This window comes from Aplidium turbinatum, chromosome 9 (assembly GCF_918807975.1).
Source record: "Aplidium turbinatum chromosome 9, kaAplTurb1.1, whole genome shotgun sequence".
NCBI lineage: Eukaryota > Metazoa > Chordata > Ascidiacea > Aplousobranchia > Polyclinidae > Aplidium > Aplidium turbinatum.
The window spans coordinates 26238464-26260044 of record NC_137480.1 but is presented as its reverse complement, the minus strand read 5'-3'; the positions used below and the strand labels follow the sequence as shown (position 1 = coordinate 26260044).

General features: G+C 39.6%; 2 protein-coding genes across 2 annotated transcripts in view; one reads left to right on the top strand and one right to left on the bottom strand.

Moving 5' to 3' along the window:
- LOC145777118 (endothelin-converting enzyme 2-like) overlaps nt 1–4744 on the top strand; it is a 37183-nt gene extending 32439 nt beyond the window's left edge. Inside the window, exons 20-21 of the mRNA XM_082588413.1 lie at nt 1623–1727; nt 2025–4744. Coding sequence (XP_082444539.1) covers nt 1623–1727; nt 2025–2201 — 282 coding nt within the window. The 3' untranslated portion in view covers nt 2202–4744. The remainder of the gene's footprint in view (nt 1–1622; nt 1728–2024) is intronic.
- An 11757-nt stretch (nt 4745–16501) lies between these two features.
- On the bottom strand, nt 16502–20644 carry LOC145777119 (transmembrane protein 8B-like). The gene has a single exon (XM_082588414.1). It carries the CDS (start codon nt 20595–20597, stop codon nt 18714–18716), a length of 1884 nt encoding a protein of 627 aa, XP_082444540.1. The 5' UTR covers nt 20598–20644; the 3' UTR covers nt 16502–18713.
- Between the last annotated feature and the right edge of the window lie 937 nt (nt 20645–21581).

Genomic DNA, 21581 nt, shown 5'->3' with positions numbered 1-21581 from the left:
ATAGTCTGACGCCCACCATAATATAAGGGCTGTAGCCTACTAATGACATTTTCTTCCAAGACTATAAGGCTAGCCTACAGCCAGTAGTAATTAGTTATTAGTTAGTAAGAAAAAACTAGTTTAAGCCGATGTTAGTTTTAATACTAAAAAATCAGCACAGATGTGCCTTAAGGCTCTTAACTTAAAAGTCTTAAGGCACATCTCTGCTGATTTTTTAGTAGTTAGTAAGAGTTACACTAATAACCATTATTGACTGACTATTATTATGACCAGTCCTTATGGTTTGCTTGCACTGCCTGCCCGCTGTCCCTGCCAAAAGCTGACCACAAAATGCCATTTACTTACTACAAGGAAAGGGAAACAATGCCCATTATCAACAACAAAGGCCATGCACAACACCATCCAACGTCCACGCTTGTCGGATGGTGTTGTGCATTGTGCTGTATAGGCCAACATAGAATGCTCTGAGAGAGAATCACTACTTCCCTTGTTAAACACAATCTCTATACTGTATATAGCTCCTCATCCTCGGTGGATTCTCGTACCCCCAGCAGAACTACTAAAGCAAATTTGCAGTGAGGAAAATATCGTTACACCTTCTGAATGTAGCGCCCCCTATAACGCCCCCTGAATATTTCCGCCCCTCTAAAAGTTAACAGCGCCCACTAGGGGGCGGTAGCGCCCAGGTTAAGAACCACTGGCTCTAGCCGCTCTAGCGAATGTTCGCATTGACGTCACTGGGAAAGCAAAACTAACCATACCATAACCATAACACATCTGATTGGCTAAGCAGCTGGTGACGTTTTGCAAAACGGGTAAAGATTGGATAAAACGAAGGCGTTTTTTGACATATTTTTTGAATCTGGGAAAGCAAGTTTGATAGTTGCTTACCTGTAGCCTCAATGATTGTTTCTGACAGAAGCGTTTGCGTTAATTGGCATTTATAGGCAAGACATGCGGTTTGGTGAGGACTTAGACTACTCACAAGCGTTACGAGTAATTCTAGTCACGAATACAGTAATTTTCAAGTTAAAATAGACGTGAGAAAAATAATAAGAAGTTAAACCTAGAATTCAGTCATTATATTTTGCATAGTTTTCGCTCAGGTAAGCACTGCTTTCCCTCACCGATCGTCACTGCAATAGACTGAGATCACATGAGCAACACAGGAAGCAGTGAGAGACAAATAGTCATCGAGTCAACCGCTCCTATTGTTTTTGCCATTAAGTTTAAGTGTCTTATTGCCGAGACATAGCCGCGTGCTCTGGAGCAGTGCCGAATTGATTTATCGAAGCCCACATAATAGCCATTGTGCAGAATACATCACTTTTTAATAATCATTTCGTGTGATTAGCTATGGTAAGCAATTTTAATACACAATATTTTTCGGAAATTTTTGTGTCGTTTTTTTACGAGAACAACGCTCGTTGAATAGCAAGTCACACTTGTCACTGTGGAAGAAGATATTTCAATTGTTCCTACTACCGCCCGCATTTGCGAGTTGTTTGGGAGGTCGTCCACGCCTATGAGACTTCAATAGGAGCAAACCTTCAGTGGTTGCCAACCACGTCAAAGTATAAGTAACGAAGGTGGTTATGTAACGAAACCACTTTCTCCTGCAGGCCTACCAAGCATGGAAGTCGTCACCACAAGCTGGCGAGGTCGATATGCTCCTTCCTTCACTTAACTACACCCACGATCAACTTTTCTACATCAGCTTCTCGCAGGTGATTATTAGTTGCGGTTGTTTTGGCGACGTTGCATCGAGATTTGAGTGATACATCAATGTTGTAGATGCAACGTTATTATGCGGTAAAATCATCCGAAACCTTTCGTTTGTAATTTCTGATCGCCTGGCTGACTAAACTTGACTACTTGTACCCATGTGTTAATGTTATATGTATCGCCTCCTGTTTTAAAGTAAGTGAACCATGAAATTGCGTGACGTGTCTCCCGCACATTTAAGCGACACCAACCAATGCTTCCCCACTTGGTTAGCATTGTGACGTTACAATGTATTGCAGATGTGGTGCGCGGTGGAGACTCTGCAGCACCTCCGCAATGACATCATCACTAACTTTCACTCTCCGGCCAAGTTTAGAGTTCTCGGATCTCTATCAAATTCCAATGAATTCGCTGACGCATTCCATTGCCCATCTGGAAGTCCAATGAACCCCAAGGACAAGTGTACGGTGTGGTAGCGCACCCTCGTATCGAGCCAAGAGCTTTAACTTTTATACAACGTCCACTGATGTTGAACTTAGAATGTTGTGATCCAGGAGTATGTCAGTGAGTTCCAGTCGACCTCATCCCCACGTCACATCTTGTTGTCTGCATTGTCGTTCTGGAATTACATTCAAACCAATCGTCACTACAACGTTCCTGGACGTTTTTCAGAGCTTTACTTTCCTGGCTTGTCTTTGATGTTTCATGAAAACTTTTTGTATTTTCTTACATTTCTATCGCGCATGCCACTACAACAACTGCAGGCAACGTACCAGTCCATGTTATGTTATATCAATGCAAAATAGACTGATTGCAGGTCGTTAACATTACCCCGGTTGATCAGAAGTTTTGCGTGGAAGGCTTCCCCACTGCAGTGTTTGATCTGCGATTTATCCATCACATACGAGTACGTAGTTCTACTTTAATGTTCGACGCTTAATTCCCTCAGCATTGAACTTGCCATTGTTGGCAAAAAGGTTTCATGTCTCCTGCTTGTGACGTACTAATCTTGCTTTGTTAATATTGTAATTACGTCGCAATGTGTCTACCCGCTAACTACGTGGGACGCGTTAGTTAGCGGGTAATTTGCGGACGCGAATTTTTTTCCCACGAACTTTTTGTTACTTCGCATAGAGTTTGTATTTATACCGTGTGAATGCAAACATTTTTAGTTGGCTGTTTGGTTCAGTGGTTTCGTCTTTTGCCTTATACTCGTGAGGACATCGGTTCGACGCCCACCGAAGTCACTTTTTTCTTTACATTAATTTTTGCGGTGCACAAAAACTTTTCAAAAAAAAGTAAGGTTAGGGCTAATTCTTAATCAATTCAGAAAATCTTACTTTTAGATTAGTGACCAGAATCAATTTCTTTTCTCAATTTTTTTAAACGTGACTAGACTAGGTGTGTCTCTCGACTACGTTTTTTTTTCAAGTTCAATGTTTAGATTTGGACCTGGAGGGCGAAAATCGGCTGCTGTGAGGTCGAAAATCTGTAAAAACAGTTACGCGCCGCACCGTAACCAGAAGGCTAATGGCTACACTTACTGAAATATGCAAATGAGACAAAAAGTTCGTGGGAAAAAAATTCGCTAGCGGGACCAGAGACATGTTTATTGTTTATTTAAGTTGTCGATTTTACAATCCTTTATTTTTAATTACGAATGTAGCCTACGTCACCGGAGATTATCCCACATTCACCACAACAACGTCTCTGCTGTTGGAATTGAAATTTGTAGCCTATTCAATATTCATTCTAAAACTATATGCAATGAATTATGCTGGAACCGAGTTTATGTAAAACAACGGATTCTAAAGAAATCAAAACAGGCATAACTCGCATAGCTTCTGAGGCGATGAAGCAAGTTTGTGAAAAATCGAGCAAAATTTTATTTCTCCAAAATATTTGCCTAAAAACCAGAAAGAATTTTAGTGGACAACTGATGGATGTTTTAAATGAGCAGCTACGCGGTAGATCGGCCATGTCGATGCGGAGTGTTGCCAGTTTTTGTTTATCGCTTTTGTAAAGCTCATGTTTTGTATTTTTATGATAAAAACCTTTCGCTTACACACAAACAATGCGACTCATTCTTGCCACGTCACAATACGATTACACATTCGTATCGTCATGTTGTTTGCTTGATACGTCACAATTTGTTTTTGCTTTTATGATTTTATAATGAGATTTGCATCGTGAAAGGGAGATTGAAAGAAGACGTGAAGGATCGATCATGTACAAACGTTGAATCGACGTAAAAAAGGTTTTGCTAGCTGGAGTGAACGACTAACACAATTGAACTGAATGGCATCATTGAAACTAATGTGTGCTCCGATTCGAATACACAATATTGCACAGGAGTCGTTTGATGTATATATTATCCCAGTTTAAATACTTTCGTAATACTTCATTAGCGACTATCTGTTTATTGTTAAGCAAAATTACTTCCAACTTTGTGCCATAGTTGCTCCCGATTCTACATTATAAAGCTACTGTTGAAGGGTTCCCGCCCTGTTAGCTCAGTGGTTACGCGCCCGGCTCAAGACCACGCGGCGCAAGTTCGACTCTCGGGATGTGCGCTTGAGAAACGCATTTCAGGGCTGCTCTCCATTCAGCGGCACCTAATGAATGGAGTAATTTTCCGGCAACAACCCTTCAACAATCGGAAACTTCACTCTGCCAATCTCGGTAACCGGCCGTGCGTCAAGAGCCTCTACAAGTATGCGAAACTACCAGGAATAACCTGTCAAGGCTTTGTCAGTCCGAGGATAAAGATTCAAAACCAACCAACCAAAGGGAAGAAGTTCTTGCAGTGGCCCGTCAACTTGTGTGTGGTGATAATGATACATCGCTTACTTTTATCGTATAGCCTATATCATCGTTACAGCACTTGTCTTTTTAACATATTTAACACATGATGTTGTTTATGTGAACTTCATTAACCGATAATGTTATTCGTGCATCTGTCTACGTTGAGACCACTGCTGGTCTGTTCACCAGGCATATAAACAACAAGTTTTTGTTTGTTTGTTTATCTTTATCCTGCATTGCGGGAAAGCGGACTTGAGCGCTATGCATCGGTGTACGCCTTCCGACGTACACCTGACCCACGCTGCAGCCGACGGCAATGTCTGCTTCCGGTTGTCTACTCTACTTATGACTTAAATTTGGTACTAGGCTACCCATTACTCGAAATCGATCACTGGGTAGAGGCAATTATCGTCAAGTTTCTTGCCCAGAGAAACAACAGCAAGTGCGGGTGGCTGGAGTCGAACATGCAGGCTCTCTACTGCGAGCCCAACGCGCTAACCACTCGGCCACGGCTATGGGCGTCCGCACATAGGGGCAAATGGGGTCAGCTGACCCCTCCTGGAAAATTGTTGGATGAAAAATGAAAAAGCGAGAACATGCAAAAATAGGCAATTTTCTGAAAGGGGGGGGGGGGGGGTGGGGTGAAGGTGATACGAGTGATGACTGGCTGGTCAAGCTCTCCGATTGTGATCATCACCCTTCTTCGGGAGTATCCCACTTCTTCTATTAATTTACGAAGATGCCTACGAGCTACCCGTAATCGCAAAATTCGACAACTTGAGCTTCTGTACTCTCAGAACCACATTACTAGTGCGGGCACTGGCTTTATCTCACATAAATCTGAAGAAGAATAACACTGGGCAACATTTTACAACTTATTTTTTATTCCTTGCTCGTTTCAAGTTTGCTTAGACTAATGTGGCCATGCTGAATCCAAATCTGGCCTTAGATTTTTTTCTAACACATCACGTTTTTGAAATATGATAATAAAAATACCTTGTTTTTACCAAAAGTGGAAGATTTGGCGTACCGTTTACCACCAACATATGCAGTGCCATAGTGAAAGGTTAGTGTTAGACAGGCCAAAATAGCTTAAATAAGAATTACTAGACAAGCATTGCCATAAGCCTTCTTAAATCTTTGTTATTTCATGCAAAACATAGACAGGGGGGAGGTCAATTATACTTTTAGCTTGATATTATTGCTTTGTTAATAATGTTGCTTCCAAAACAAATTAGTATCAAAATTGTAGTTTGTAGATGTATTTCAGCTATATATGCACCCCATGGCCTGGATTTCTGGATGCAACACAATGTGTAATAAACGCAACGTCAAACCTTACACTTTTGGCAAAAGTAACAATTTGCTGTTATCATATCTCACAAACCTGACGTGATAGGATAAATCTGAGGTCAGATTTGAAATCAGCATCCCAAAGGTCATAGGCTATATTTTCATTTGAGGAATAAATTTGATGTTGTCCAGTGTAATTCACAGTTTCAGATAAAATCATCTCGTATTTCGTGAATTCAATGAAGCTGTTCGTAACATTGAATCATACAGAAAAGAACAATCAGCCACCAGTTTAGTTAATCAGTTCTTGAATAAAAAGTGAAGTCGACGTGGGTCTTTGCCTAATTTTTCGATGACTTTTTAGATCAACAAATTTTTGTCCGAGTTTATTCGGCTTCTGTGAACATTCATCATACACAGCCCGGATAGCCTGTCGTCAGACATGGTTGATCTAAGCCATGTTTTGACCCGCCTCATTGTGTTGAATGATTTTTCTACCGTACAAGTAGTGGCGGGGAGGGTCAGTAATGTTATCATCGCTTGACGTACAGCTGGAAAAAGTTCCATATTTTTCACCAAGTCCACAAATTCCAATTCTTCCTGGTCTTCGGACTGAGGAAGTTTTCCTTTTATGGTTATGTCATACCACGACATGGCGTCCTGCTGAAAATTGTCAAAGTTGTAGAATTGGTGTATGGTTTTGACCAGGGCTTTGTAGTCTGAACGGTCAATTTTCTCCATCTGCGCTGGATGAAGTCGGTATAACATGAATGCCGGCATGTTCGTCTCTGAGAAGCGGCTTTTCAGAGACTGGATTAAAGAGTCCATGGAAGAAACGTAAATGGAGCGGCGATAGTAGGCTATTCCTCACTGGTGCCACCAGTATTTGCTCTGAATATTTGACGCTAATTTTCAAATTTGCTGTCGATATAATCACAACTCATAACTTTTTTCTGTGTATGGTTATTATAGACTCCCAAGTACCATCGCGTAATTGAAATGCTTCTTTTTCTCTGTTTTTACCTTCCTTTACTATCTCTTCTTGGAACTACTAGCAGTCGGTCGCTGCAGAAACCACACAGTTATGACAAAACAAAGTGCATTATTACCCCAAATGTATATACTTATTACACCTTACGCAAGGTTCACTTGAGCACGATAATAGTATGCAATAAAACGATTATATAACTCTGATAATTTTTGCTCTGGCCAATTTTGATAAAAATCCGTAGAAAGGTAAACACTGATAAAAATGATAAATTGTCTGGATGGTGTAATGGTCAAATTTTCAAAAAATTTTTCCATCCGTCCGAAAGGGCAGAGTGAACCCGCCTTGACCCCCCCCTAACCGAAAACCTGCGGACGCTCTTGGTCACGGCTCATATTCAATCAAGCGTGTTATGAGATTGAAAGTAGAACAGCAAGTTATTTTACAAGTTAGCGAGTGCAAAGACTTAAACCTCAAGTCCGACACGTGGCATAGTGGTATTTGAGTACGGTAGTCAAGACCTAACCCATCAATACGGAGATCGGTGGGGCTCTGTTCATGGGGTGTTCACCATCACGCCATGGGTCTGATCTCGATTACTGAGACTGGGCCAAGCAAACTCACACACATTTTAACTGTTGCTGTTCGCTCACGTTTTCGAACAAGTTTTCAGAAGTTTATTTTCAGTTAATCATTAGAAAGTAAAATGTTTGTAGCAAATTTTGTTTTGAGTTATACCAAGATCTCCGAAGATGTCGACATAAACCTTTCGAATGCATGACCGATTCTCATTGGCTTGCTGTGGTTCAAACACTTGTGTAGTCAAGTGTTGCTTTAAATGCAGAGATGTGCGTATACGCCGCAAATTCTACGCCGTAGACTTTTTGTTTGCGCTAACGCTTACGGCCACATTTTTTTGGATAGTTGTCGCTTGAGGCTACGCCGTAAAGTTTTCGCGGTTTTTTAGCGCATAGCGTCAACGCATACTTTTAATGTCTTTTTTTCGCTATAGCATGCCAATACCTTCCAGCGCTGCAGTTGAAAGAATGTTTTTAATTGTAAAAACATATTGAAACCAAAACGCAGCAAAATGTCAGATGAACACTTTCAGATGCTTATGTTTTATCGTGGAAATTCAAAATGAAACTTGTTTGTTTCGAGTGGTTTATACCGTGTGAATGTTTGGCACCTATAGCAAACAAACTTAGTTTACGCTAGTGTATGTGTAGGGTTTTTACGTGTCTGATGCCCCTAGTGTAGGGTTCTGCCTAACTTAAGTCCCCAGCGTAGGGTTTAACTGTCTAGTTGTCGTATTTTTTGTTTATAAAAAGGAAATAAAAGGAGAATTTACAAGAATATATTAAAAGGATAATTTAGGCTTCTGGCTGTCTAGTCTAGGGGTATGACTTCCTACAAAAAGTAAACCAATCGAATAGAATCATACATTTTATTATTTATCAATGTTACAAGTTTTAGTATTTGGGGAGTTGAGAAAATATATAACTAATTTAATTTATTGAGACGGGTGTCGGATGAATGACATTCTCCCGGCGTGCATTTAACCTTCTCTTTCTAAAAAATTCAGTCCGTTTGTTTTGCCAGTCAAATTTCGAAATACCTGTCATTTTCAATTCCCCGCTTACTTCATAATATACCGGTAGAGCCTTTTCATCAATAACAGCTATCGTAAGAATCAAGGGAAAAGCTATACCGGTTTCATAGTTATGTCGCTTTAGAAATACAGATGTGTTGAGCTAGATTCTGTGTGAGTGGCATTTGTTACAGGAAGCTTGACTTATGTTCTGTGAGAACGCTAGGTTTTGAATTTGCAGCATTGAAATGCATTTTGCAATACTGATAATTTTCGGTTAAATGTTAAAATATAATTTTGTTAGTTAAAAACATGGTACATGTTACACACTTCCCTCCTTACGGCAAAATAACAGATAAATAATATTACAATAACTCGGTTATACATGTTGCAACAATATATAGGTGTGTGGTTATAAGATATGTTTTTTTACAAAGAAAATTGACAATTGTAGGCTAACAATTGCTAGGGGAAGACACATGACCCCCCTCCTTTCGTGGGATGAGGAGATTGAACGCACACATAAGTTAACAAGTAGTCGATAACGTGATTGCAGGGATAACAGTCGATTATCATAAGAGATAAGGCGATGTCTTGAGTTCCCTGGGAGCCGTTTTGGCTTAGTAGGCTACGATATACAATAATTGCAGGACTGTAATAGGTTACAGTAATTGCGGTTACAGGGGTAACAGTCGTTTATCATAAGAGATAAGGCGATGTCTTAAGTTCTCTGGGAGCCATTTTGGCTTAGTAGGCTACGATATACTATAATTGCAGGACTGTAATAGGCTACAGTAATCGCGGTTTGCAGGGGTAACAGTCGTTTATCATAAGAGATAAGGCGATGTCGTATGTTCCCTGGAAGCCATTTTGGCTTAGTAGGCTACGATATACAATAATTGCAGGACTGTAATAGGCTACAGTAATTGCGGTTACAGGGGTAACAGTCGTTTATCATAAGAGATAAGGCGATGTCTTAAGTTCCCTGGGAGCCCTTTGGCTTAGAACGATATAGGCCTAGAGTAATTGCGGTTGCAGGGGAAACAATCGATTATCATAAGAGATAAGGCGATGTCGTATGTTCCCTGGAAGCCATTTTGGCTTAGTAGGCTACGATATAGGCTACAATAATTGCACTTGCAAGATAAAATACACAAATATGGTAGGCTAGGCTATATAGGCAGGTGAGTGTCCTTGATTGTTCATGCCCCGCGTTCGGGGAGATAGGCTTGACACTTCATAGAAGCAAACATAATAATAGAATAGCGGTGAGCTACGCGTGCGCGAAGGTTGTGCTAGGCGAAGATGGCGTTCATGAGAGTAATGTCTTTGAGGACAAGATATGCTATTGAGTTCAAGCATGTTGAGTTCGAGACTATGACAGCAGTGCTGATGAGCAGTTCAGTTTAGGTCTGTTGACGGATGATGAGCAGTGAGCACGACATGAATGAGTAGTCAGCTTGTAAGGTCGCAAGCTGTAAAGCAGACGTCTTGAGAAGCTGGATGCTGGATAGACAGTGCAACTGTGGTGCACGTCGGTGTGTCGCAAGCAACAGTGCTTCTTGTGTGAAGAAGGCTTGAGTGCGTAACAATGCAACTACGCGTGGTGTCGCAATGTAGCAGTGGACATGAGATTGACCATGTTGAAAGGTAACGATGAAGCTTCGGTGCATGTTGGCGGCTATGAGGTTAGCCGAGTTGACGTCGTCTGCGCAGAGCTTCTTTAAGTAAAGGCATCTCACGTGGAAGTAAGTTGATGAGAGTCACCGTGTGGTGGCGATAGAGAACTCTGTCGTGTCATCCGTCGTAGTGCTGTAGTCTCTCAAGGTCTCTCGAGGTCTCTCGCATCTCATCTAACAACAACCATGTGGTGAGGTGGCGCATCTGCAAAATTCGATACAGAGTAGCATCCGCAAGATACATAATTGCGGTGTGATAAGTAAAGTACGTACACAATAACACAATAACAAAATATAGCATAAAATTGTTGAAACCACTAGGCGACATGATTTAATCATGGCGGCAGATGCCAGCTTATGGGGTTCTAGAAGCTGTTCAAGTGTGAGAACAGGCAGGAAAAATCGGTAGACTGTAAGTATGTACAATGTGATATAATAAAGGGGATGCAATGTCAGTGAATGAGCGAAGTCGTTGAGGACGAATAGCTTAGTTAACGTAGGCTAGGTGAAATGGTGAGCACCTAAAATTGTAATTAAAATGCAGTGAAAAACAGGTGATGATGCGATATCAGTGAATGAACAATGTCAGTGAGACATGGCGTAGCTTAAAGTACGATATGTAAAAGCGGTAAATAATAACATAGGATAAATGGGAATACTACGTAACATGACAGTGTCATGGCGTAGGCTAAGCTTACGGCTAATAGGGTGTATGTAACAGGAAACAGTAATGGTTCAATAGAACATACCGAGATAAAATCGGTAGGCATAAAGCGGCTAGCATGTTTTGTAATGGTTAATCAACGTTTGAACGACGTGGGATAAATGGTGCTGTTTAATCGATTTTAGAACGTGGCAGCGCTCCTGCCTTATCAAGAAACAAAAGAAATTACATGGCCAAATGCCAACCAAGCTTTTGCACACAAAGTTCCATATTCAGGGTAAATAACTGTGCATATACTGCAATTCCAAACAAAAGAAAACAGCGGCTAAAACATAGCTAAACAAAGTTTCTCAAATCATGTTAGCTCCTAATAATTATAAAAAAATGGGGGGAACGATAACAACCTTATGTGTCCAGGCGGCTTCGCATGATTTCCCCTATCCTTTGCCCCAGGGAGTTGCACGAACTGATAGCTTCAGCTGAGAACGTATAAGGGTACCAAAGTGTCTCCTAGCCGGAGTAAAAAGACGCACAAAAATTACGATGGTTGCTTGGGAGCGAAACCACAACGCTTTGCAGAGCGGTGCCTGCACGTCTGTATAAAATAAGATTGGGACGGGGTGTCCTGCAATCTGCGATGCCGAGTAAGGCAAAATAAAAAGAATATTAAAATGAGCTAAAAATTTAAGTTACATTTGACACTGTGAATTTTAAACAAAAAATTACATGGTTATGTTTCCCTGAAAAGGCAACTTGTTGGTAATTACTAATTAGTAAATCTAATTATTCTAATGTGAACGTTTAAAAATATTAAAAGTGGCAAATGGCGGTTTAGCATGTAAATAAATTGTTGACATCGGCGTCTAAATGGGCTGTCTGCCGCTGAACAATTCGCTTTATTACTTTCCATGAGCAAACAACAAAAATCAGTTACGTTTGACAAGCAATGAATTGCCGGCGTTGCGCTTAAGAGTACAGTAGGCTACACAAAATTTATTGTCGAACTAACGTGTGAAATGTTATCAAGTAACATGTTTTTAAAAGATATTTATGATAAAAATTGTAGCATAGGGTACTTACCAGATTTTTTTATAGCTAGTTTGGAGAATATTTCTAAACTTACTTGTCTGAGTGTCACCAATGTGGTAGGCTAACATTTATATTACATATGTCAAATTAAAGGTTTAATAAGTTAACTATATTAAGACTGTCTGACTACCTGATAAATATTCTGTCTAATTTGGTTACACTAAAAATTTTTTCACAAACTAAAAATTTTTTACTTTGTTTGGACGAGCCCCCAGTGTAGGGTTTTTAGCTTTCTACTCCCCTTAGTGTAGGGATTTGCCTAACTTAAGTCCCCAGCGTAGGGTTTAACTGTCTAGTTGTCGTATTTTTTGTTTATAAAAAGGAAATAAAAGGAGAATTTACAAGAATATATTAAAAGGATAATTTAGGCTTCTGGCTGTCTAGTCTAGGGGTATGACTTCCTACAAAAAGTAAACCAATCGAATAGAATCATACATTTTATTATTTATCAATGTTACAAGTTTTAGTATTTGGGGAGTTGAGAAAATATATAACTAATTTAATTTATTGAGACGGGTGTCGGATGAATGACATTCTCCCGGCGTGCATTTAACCTTCTCTTTCTAAAAAATTCAGTCCGTTCGTTTTGCCAGTCAAATTTCGAAATGCCTGTCATTTTCAATTCCCCGCTTACTTCATAATATACCGGTAGAGCCTTTTCATCAATAACAGCTATCGTAAGAATCAAGGGAAAAGCTATACCGGTTTCATAGTTATGTCGCTTTAGAAATACAGATGTGTTGAGCTAGATTCTGTGTGAGTGGCATTTGTTACAGGAAGCTTGACTTATGTTCTGTGAGAACGCTAGGTTTTGAATTTGCAGCATTGAAATGCATTTTGCAATACTGATAATTTTCGGTTAAATGTTAAAATATAATTTTGTTAGTTAAAAACATGGTACATGTTACATATGCGCTAACGCTGATGCCGCCAACTTTTTTTTACAAGTTACGTTGAAGCATCCGGCCTATGGTTTTTCGAACGTTTGCGTTTACGCTGACGGCGTCAATATTTTTGTATGCGCGTACATCACTGTTTTAATGTCGTGTTTCACATGCCACTAACTTTATCAATAACGACTTGTAGTAAAATCGTTGTTATGCATGCGAGACGCTTGAAATACGACAATGTCGGCATCGACGGTGTTCTAGTGTTGGACCCTGCACAAGCATACGAAACCACCAAGGTTGCTTTCAAACAAAAATCTTCGGTGCGATGATGAGTCTCATCAAAGAATCTCATTTTTGTTGATTGAGTCTCAATATTTGCCGTTTGTACAACCAAGCCAGGGGCGGATCCAGGTATTCACGTTAGGGGGGGCGATGTCATTGACATTCAGGAAAGTGATCAGCCCGGCACAAACAACGACGGGGGTCTCCCCTAGAAAATTTAGATCGAATTTGATGCGTTGAGAGCGTTTACAATTTTGGTAAAGAGGTCATTTTCTTCAACCACAGACATATACAACCAAGCAACCACACGGCATTTAATATAATCCATTAAAATTGAACATAAACTATAAGACAATACAATCAATCCTCGCCTCAATACACAGTTGTTTGCCTCAGGTGCTTCTTATTTACTCAACGTCTTTTCTTGATACGTCATATGATGCGTCTTTGCCTCGCGTAATTTAAACGCCATGTGATGTGTCTTTCTCCTATGCTCCGCCGTTTCATTGTGCATTTCGTTTTTCAATTCAGTGTTTAGATCAGTTATTCATTTTCATTGTAGATATGATAAGCAGTTATTTTTTGTTACTTGATAAGGGCTAACGTGTGTATGGCCGAAAACATTTGTAGCCAGGCGCGGATTTATGGGGGGGCCCAGAGGACCCGCCCCCCCCCCCGAAATTTTGTGAAAAATTGTATGTTTCCGCATCAAATGGTTTGATATGCTTCTAAACAGCTGATATTAGTCCCTCGGCATCACAATTGATGAAAATGGTTGTTTTAATGTCTATTTTCTAGCATATCGTAGTATCATTGTTCATATCTGTTTAGCTTTTTCTTTCTTTTTAATTGATTTTCAAATTTTCTGGCCCCCCCCGAAAAAAACTCTTAGATTCGCGCCTGTTTGTAGCTTATAGTTTATGTTCAATTTTAATGGATTATGTTAATGCCTTGTGGTTGCTTGATTGTATGTCTGTGGTTGAGAGCATTTCGAACACAAATTATGAGAAATTGAAATTCTATAACTTAAAAAACCTTCAACAATGCTGTTGTTTAACAAAGGAAGGGATGAAGAGCTGATGTGCCCTTGCCATATCAAGTTGAAGCCTGAACAACCTAGCCGTGTTTATAGTTGAGACTGAAGGTTGCACTTTTGATTGTTTCACGGCAATTTAAAAATTGACCTCGGAAAGATAATAACAGGTAATTCTGTCTTCCCAATATTGATATAAACATTGAGGTTATAGACTTACTGTAGCCTATAACTTCGAGGTTTTATTCCTCTGACAAGTTTTGAATTGTTACAAAGAGCAGCGAGGAAAGGTTATGCATACCTTCAACATAATGAGCAACAAAAGTGGGGGCCAGGTCAAAACACTGGGTTATGCTCCACCCCCCGTAGAATCGCCACTATAGGCTAGGTATCAATTGTAAATTTTTATTTTGGACCAGCGAAACACTACCATTTGTACAATAGAATGGCAGTTAAACATAGTTAAATGACGACCAAAAGATATAGTCCTCCTTAAAACGTGTCATACACGGTCGTTGCACCAGACAAAAAAAGAAACTAACAATAACAGAAACAACTATTTCTGTGGACTTCACAAATAAAACTCCTTGCTCTTATTTGCTATGAGCTAAAAGCATCAAGACGTGTTCCCCTCACGACCATCAGCACTCTTGATAACGCACCATGGCCGATCTTCATAGCAACTGTCCATACAAATCTTAAATATATTAGCTAAAGCTATGTGGGCTAATAAAGCTATAGGCCTAGCCTAAATTTATGTTTTTTATTTTATTTTTTTGTAACATTTTATGTTTTTATTTTCCCTTTAGATCTTAAATTTTTCTGAAGGTGTTGCGACCGTGCCAAATTTTTTTCAACTCAATAACTTACTTTGGTCACAAGCACGTTTTAACGTTCGCGTTTTGTCGCTTCTACCTTTTTCTCGACCTTTGCTATGTTGACGTGTATTGTTTTTGATATGATGGTCAGAAATAAAAACAACTGAACTGAAAAACGAAAATAAAAAGCTACTTTGCCGGTACGGGTAATAGGCCTACTAACAGGTGTCGAACCTTTGACTACAACACAAAGTCAAGTTTACGGTTTCTACTGTTGGCAAATCGATTTATCACGGAGTCTGTGTCAATTAAAATGTCCCGATGCTGGTATAGTAAGGCCAATCCATTCAGTCTTTCCTCGCCGATGTTGTTCCTCAGCCAGGTTTTCAACGACCGAAGAGATGAAAAGCTTGTTTCGGCTGATGCTACGCTGACTGGCAAGGTAAATAGTATTTTTAGAAGAGTGTACGATTGTGTACACATTTTCATCAAACGGTTGTAATGCTTCTTCCGCAGTCATCGGTAAGACTGCAGCAGTCGCCGGAACAGTTTTATTTTTCCACTTCTCCTTCCATAGTTGGATCTCTGAGCCTAGAGCAGATTCCACACTATATATATGACGTAACAAGCCGTTGTAGGCATTGCAAATGACTTTTGTCAATGCTATCGGGTCGGTACTTGAGCAATTTCGTGGTAGCAATGATGTTAGGTGTCAAGATGCTAAAGTCTCATTGAAAAAAATTGAGCTTTGCTGCTTCTAGATGCAATTTCAAAGTAGAATTTCAATGGTTTTAGTTCCACGTCTGACCGTCAAAGTTGCCAATAACCTGATCTGTCAACCAACTTATCTAGGCTTAAAGGGATTTATCGCTATGCTCTACAGTGCCGGCAAAAAGTTTATAAACTTTTTAAATTTTAGTAATTTCATTCGGAAATTAGACTCTGCGACGAAATAATAGCCTTATACTATGTTATTATTATAGCCTACCCTAATCTTTGAACATGGCGAAAGACTTATTCAGCATTGCTTTCGATATGTTGTTTTCCAAATCGTATAGGCTACATATAAATGAAGAATAAAGCTACTTTCTTGGGTTTTAAAGGGGGCGATCGCTCAAAATCGCCCCCCTCTGGATCCGCCCCTGAACTAAGCATGCCGTTGTTAAGTGCAAATCCACATAAGTATTGAGCTGTTGCAATCTTGGAATTCCCAGCCTCTACAACGAAACATGTCATGATGTTACATCAACACGAAACTATGATTGCGCAATAGTGACGCCAGGTGTTGCAATGACTACGCAGCGCATGGTCTAATTGTTGCATGTATTTACAGTCACTCGCTTCCTGTGGCGACCACATATAGCCATAATATATTGTACTGCGAAATACGTAGAAAAAAATAACGTAAGTCCGACACGTCGCAGGTTGGTATTTGAGTACGGTCGGTAGTCAAGACCTAACGCATCAGTACGGAGATCGGCGGGGCTCTGTTCGACCATCACGACATGGTCTGATCTCGATTACTGAGACCGGGCCAAGCAAACTCACAGACATTTTAACCGTTGCTGTTCGCTCACGATTTCGAACAAGTTTTCAGAAGTTTATTTTCAGTTAATCATTAGAAAGTAAAACGTTTGTAGCAAATTTTGTTCGGATTTATACCTAGATCTCCGAAGATGTCGATTTCAACATTAGCCTTTCGAATGCATGACCGATTCCCATTGGCTTGCTGTGGTTCAAACACTTGTTCAGCCAAGCGTTGTTTCACATGTCACCAGCTTTATCAATAATGACTTGTAGTAAAATCAACTCATGCATGCGAGACGCTTGAAATACGACAATGTCGGCATCGACGGTGTTCTAGTGTTGGACCCTGCACAAGCATGTGAAACCACCAAGGTTGCTTTCAAACAGGAATCTTCGGTGCGATGATGAGTCTCATCAAAGAATCTCATTTTTGTTGATTGAGTCTCAATATTTGCCGTTTGTACAACCAAGCATGCCGTTGTTAGTGCAAATCCACATAAGTATTGAGCTGTTGCAATCTTGGAATTCCCAGCCTCTACAACGAAACATGTCATGATGTTACATCAACACGAAACTATGATAGCGCAATAGTGACGCCAGACCAGTGTTGCAATGACTACGCAGCGCATGGTTTAACCAAGATATCTATGGTTTAACTGTTGCATGTATTTACAGTTACTCGCTTCCTGTGGCGACTACATGTTAGCCGCATGATGTAATGCGAAATACGTAGAAAAAAAGGATGTAACAATCGCAGTTTTTGTACACTTCAATAATTTTCAAACATCGATGCGGTACCATCGAACAAAAAACGTATTCGGCTGCATCAAAACTCACAATCTATCGTTCCAATTACACATTCTGTTGGTGGGGTGCCAGAAAGGAACCCAGTTGTTGAAAGGCTTTTAGAGAATCACTTTTTCCTCACAATGTTGCCTCAAAACATCCAGCTGATGCCCACTGTGACAACTTCATCGCTACGACAGTGCTGACGAGCAGCACTTTCTTGTGCAAAAACATCAAGGTTTGTGACACTGACAACTTATTTGCCTACTTCACAATGTAGATTTTAACGACATGTTTTAGCCTTCTTTGGATAAAACAGGTCGTTAAAATCTGCATTGTGAAGTAAGCAACGATCATGATGCTAAAAGCGAAATTCATTCAATTAAAAACGTGATAACATACGCAATAGTTGAATCTATATGAAATGGCCATATACCCGATGAGGCCAGAATTTACATTGCGTTGTAAGGATAGATGAAGGCCTAAACATCACAATTGACGTCAGATGGAGAGAGTTGATTAGAAAAGCCACCTGGTTTCTTGGGCGATACAACATTAGTGACATAAAAAAACGAAGTTTGACACATTGGGTCTGAACTGCAGCTGACTTGAGATCTCCAGCGGTTTAAATAAACAAAGATTTTGTGGATTACACGGATTGACAATCTTTTCTCGTCGAAGGCTTTCCGATACTTTAAAAAAATAAAAGAAATATCGACAGACCCACCGGGCTGTGACGTTTCTCAATCGGGGGCTGGAAAGTGCAAAAAGTACGGAAATCCAGACAAGTGTTAACCATAAAACTACATTGAAACCACATTTCATGGATAGCATTCTAATAGGCGGATGCCAAGGATAGTTTCAGATGCTAGACTGTTCGAAGGGTGCTACAGTCAAAATGTTGAGAAGCACCGCTTAACTGCATCAAAACTAAGTATGTACTATTGTACAGCATCACAAACCGTTGCCGGTCGTTTGGTCGACAGGACATTTGGGTTAGAGTTAGGATTAGCCTAAAATGAATCGTTCTGTCGACCAAATGTCCTGTCGACCAAATGTCTTGTCGACCAAATGACCGGGTACCATTACAAACAGGTGGCAGTAGTGCATTGCTTTCAAAGTAGCGGATGCCCAATTTCGATTACAAATATCTACAAAGTGGCTACCGTATCAGTAAATTTTATGTATATTGTATATGCAAAATAAAACACATCATGGAGAATTTAAAACTGAGTTCTTATCAGTACATAATATAGTAAGTGCATAACTAACTTCAGAATAAATCCTAATGTGCAAGGTCGGGCACAATCTTCACGTTTACAACACTGAGAACAATCCAGACTTTGCATTGAGCAGATAAGAATTTGATTAAAGTGCTGAGTGCTGACTACTGATATTTTGTTATGTCATTGCTTGGCTTCATTTGATTCTAGAACAACTTGATAAATACATACTCTCTATGTCAGATTGTCAGTCCATATGTTGCATGATCAAACAGGACATATACTTAATCATACTATACATTATACAGTATATTCACAAGTCACAACTTCAAAGCATCATCGTTTTGTACAAAGCGAAACGTGTCCACTGCGTTCATGTCGTTGCTTGCATTGTGGAGGAAGACAGGATTGACTGAACTGTTTTTCATGACGCTGTAGGATTTCTTGTTTTTGTCCTGAGAAACAGGCAACAAGAAAAGAACTGCACAGGCCATGAGGATATGCCAGATGCTATGGACAATGTAGTAGTTGTCACTGGTTTCAACAAAAGCATACAATGATATCCCAACAGCAGCACATAATAATCCCGGAACTATTGAAATGAGAGTCCTCCTGCGGCCAGGGTAGCAATGCTTTGTTTTGTGGCATTTAAATCCCCACTTGGTAACTACAATTGTCAGACCAACAACTGCTGGCACCACAGTGGTCCACAAACTGAACCTTTTATAAGAGACAGCGACAGAAACACCCAGACATCCCAAAGCATGCAGCCAAGATTCCAGTGGAAAAGACAAGTTAGCAAGTGCAACCAAAGTAAACCAAATTGCTGTAATTGACCCAAGAAAATCACAAAATTGCAGAGTATCATATGGTAAGAGACAATATACAACAACACCTGGCTGATCGCATGCATGATAAAACGTGGACATGAAAGCAACAAAGAAATACACTAAAGCTTCAGTGTAATACTTTCTGTAAATAGCCAACACAACACAAGGTATGAACATTACATTGCTAAGAGTTAACAACAAAGTATGTAACAACTGAGTGTAATAGCTCAAAGCGAATCTTCCATCATTGCACGCCAGCCCCATCCAACCAGTCTTGCACCTGCAAGCAGTGAGCAACACATCATCGGTTCTGTACAGGCCACAGTTGCCATGCTTCAAGTTGGATTGGCAGTTTTCTACACAAGTTCCAACTCTAACAGATAATTCTACAGGCTGAATAATATCACTACAATTGGAGCTGAAAGGACATTCCAACCAAATGTCAAGCATCCAAGTTCCTGCTAAAGGAAATGGAACATTCCACAGCATTTCATTCCCCAAGTGGGAATGATTTAGTTTTAATAAATCTCCAGAGCAGTTCACACCAGGAAGGGTGAGCTTGTTGGTCAAACAACCATAAACTGATGAGGTAAGAGATGAGGCCAACCCAGCATTCATAGAAGATAGTTTCCAAGATTTTAACTTGATCTGCAATGTTCCACCCGAATCTGTGACTGGATAGATATCCCATGTAAACCTACTTGAATTGTCTATCGCCAGATTAAAACTATTTGTACTGGGCATATATGTGACTGCAAATAGGTCTGATTGTTTTCTTGTTAATTTCATTCCTACATCAGCTTCGGTTTCATCACTGAGTCTAAGAGAATTGGTGACATTAAAAGCATATACTTTCAACGTGGAATAGTAATGGCAATCTTTTGTCAATCCCGCAACGTCAATATGATCCAAGTCGTATGGCAGAAACAGAGATGCAAAGTAATGTGAACTCTCGCTTGTGTTCACAACAATTTCAACATCATGAAACAATCCAGGATTTTCCCAAGACACTACAAAGTTACCAGAATATGCAACACCATCATCATGTATAAAAGTATTCTGTGGTGTAATTGCATCACGAGGGTTGAGCAATGGAATGGCATGCTGGCGTATCACCATAGAAATGTTGCCATTCGGACAATGAACCGAAATACCATCCCCAGATTCATTCACAGTTCCACTAAACCGTAAAATAAATTTAGCAGTTTGGGGAAATACTGGCCAATGTAAAACCTCCATATCACCAATTCCTTTGAACTCATAAACTTGTTTAGGCCCCAACTCAACAATTAGGTTGTCATCATCGAGACTCTGAGATGCAACAGATACTAAAACAAACAGGAGTCTGACTATCAACAACATTTCTTTTGACATTGGAAAGTTGACTGCTTTTCACAAACTAAGGACAACTTGATGATAACTTTAATACAATCTTCTTTAAATTCAAGCCTCTATGTTAGATCACTAAAATACAAAGAAAAATAGCCACAAGTAGTTTCATGCTAATGTCACGCAAAATTGTAGGCTACCAAACTTCATGTGGTTCTCATTTGAAAATAGATTTTTACTTGTTTTCAATGTACAAATTTTTTAATTTAAATGTTAAGAGCATGTTAGTTTATTGTATTTCACTTCAAATCGTGGTATTATCCTACCTTTTCATTTTGCTGGATGTTAGCATTGACTGCAAATTATTTGGCAAATTAAAAATTCATTTTTTGATATACCAGACCTTAAAGCAACAGGGTAAGTCTTTGTCAACTTGACCAGAAAAAAGGGAAAATGTAACCCATGGTCTCAGATTTTGATGAAACTTAGACACTTTGCAGAGCAAGTCATTCTGAGAAAAATGATACCAATCTCAGCAAAATCGGTTCAGCGGTTTTCGGGATATGGCCATTTGAAAATGAGGTGTTTTTGCGTTCGCTCAAGCATGAAATTAGTGAAAAGTTGGTACAACAAATTTTAAACGTAAATAAAACATACGCCATTAATGTTACAAACTTCAAATTTTGTGAGAACTTAAGTTTGGTTGAAGTCAACACATTTACAAACTTTCAACAATTTTGGTCATGGTTGAATGATTTTGAAGACAAGTTAATATTGTTGTGGAATTGAAATCAATCAACCGTGACGTAACTTCCAAGCACTATACTGAAAAAGGCCCCTCTTCAATTTTTTCGAGTAATACATCATATGAAAGGTCTTGACTTCCTCTATACAGTGAAACAAAGATATCTTTGTGTATTTGAGAAAATCTAGGCGTAGTAAGTCGAAATGTACCATATACACAAAGTGGCTAAATTGATTGTTTTTATAATTGTTCAACAGTGCTTTTCTTCCCTTTTTTCCAATTAT

Excerpts from the sequence above, each read along its gene's own strand:
- LOC145777119 (XM_082588414.1), bottom strand. The coding sequence starts at position 20,597 with ATGTCAAAAGAAATGTTGTTGATAGTCAGACTCCTGTTTGTTTTAGTA.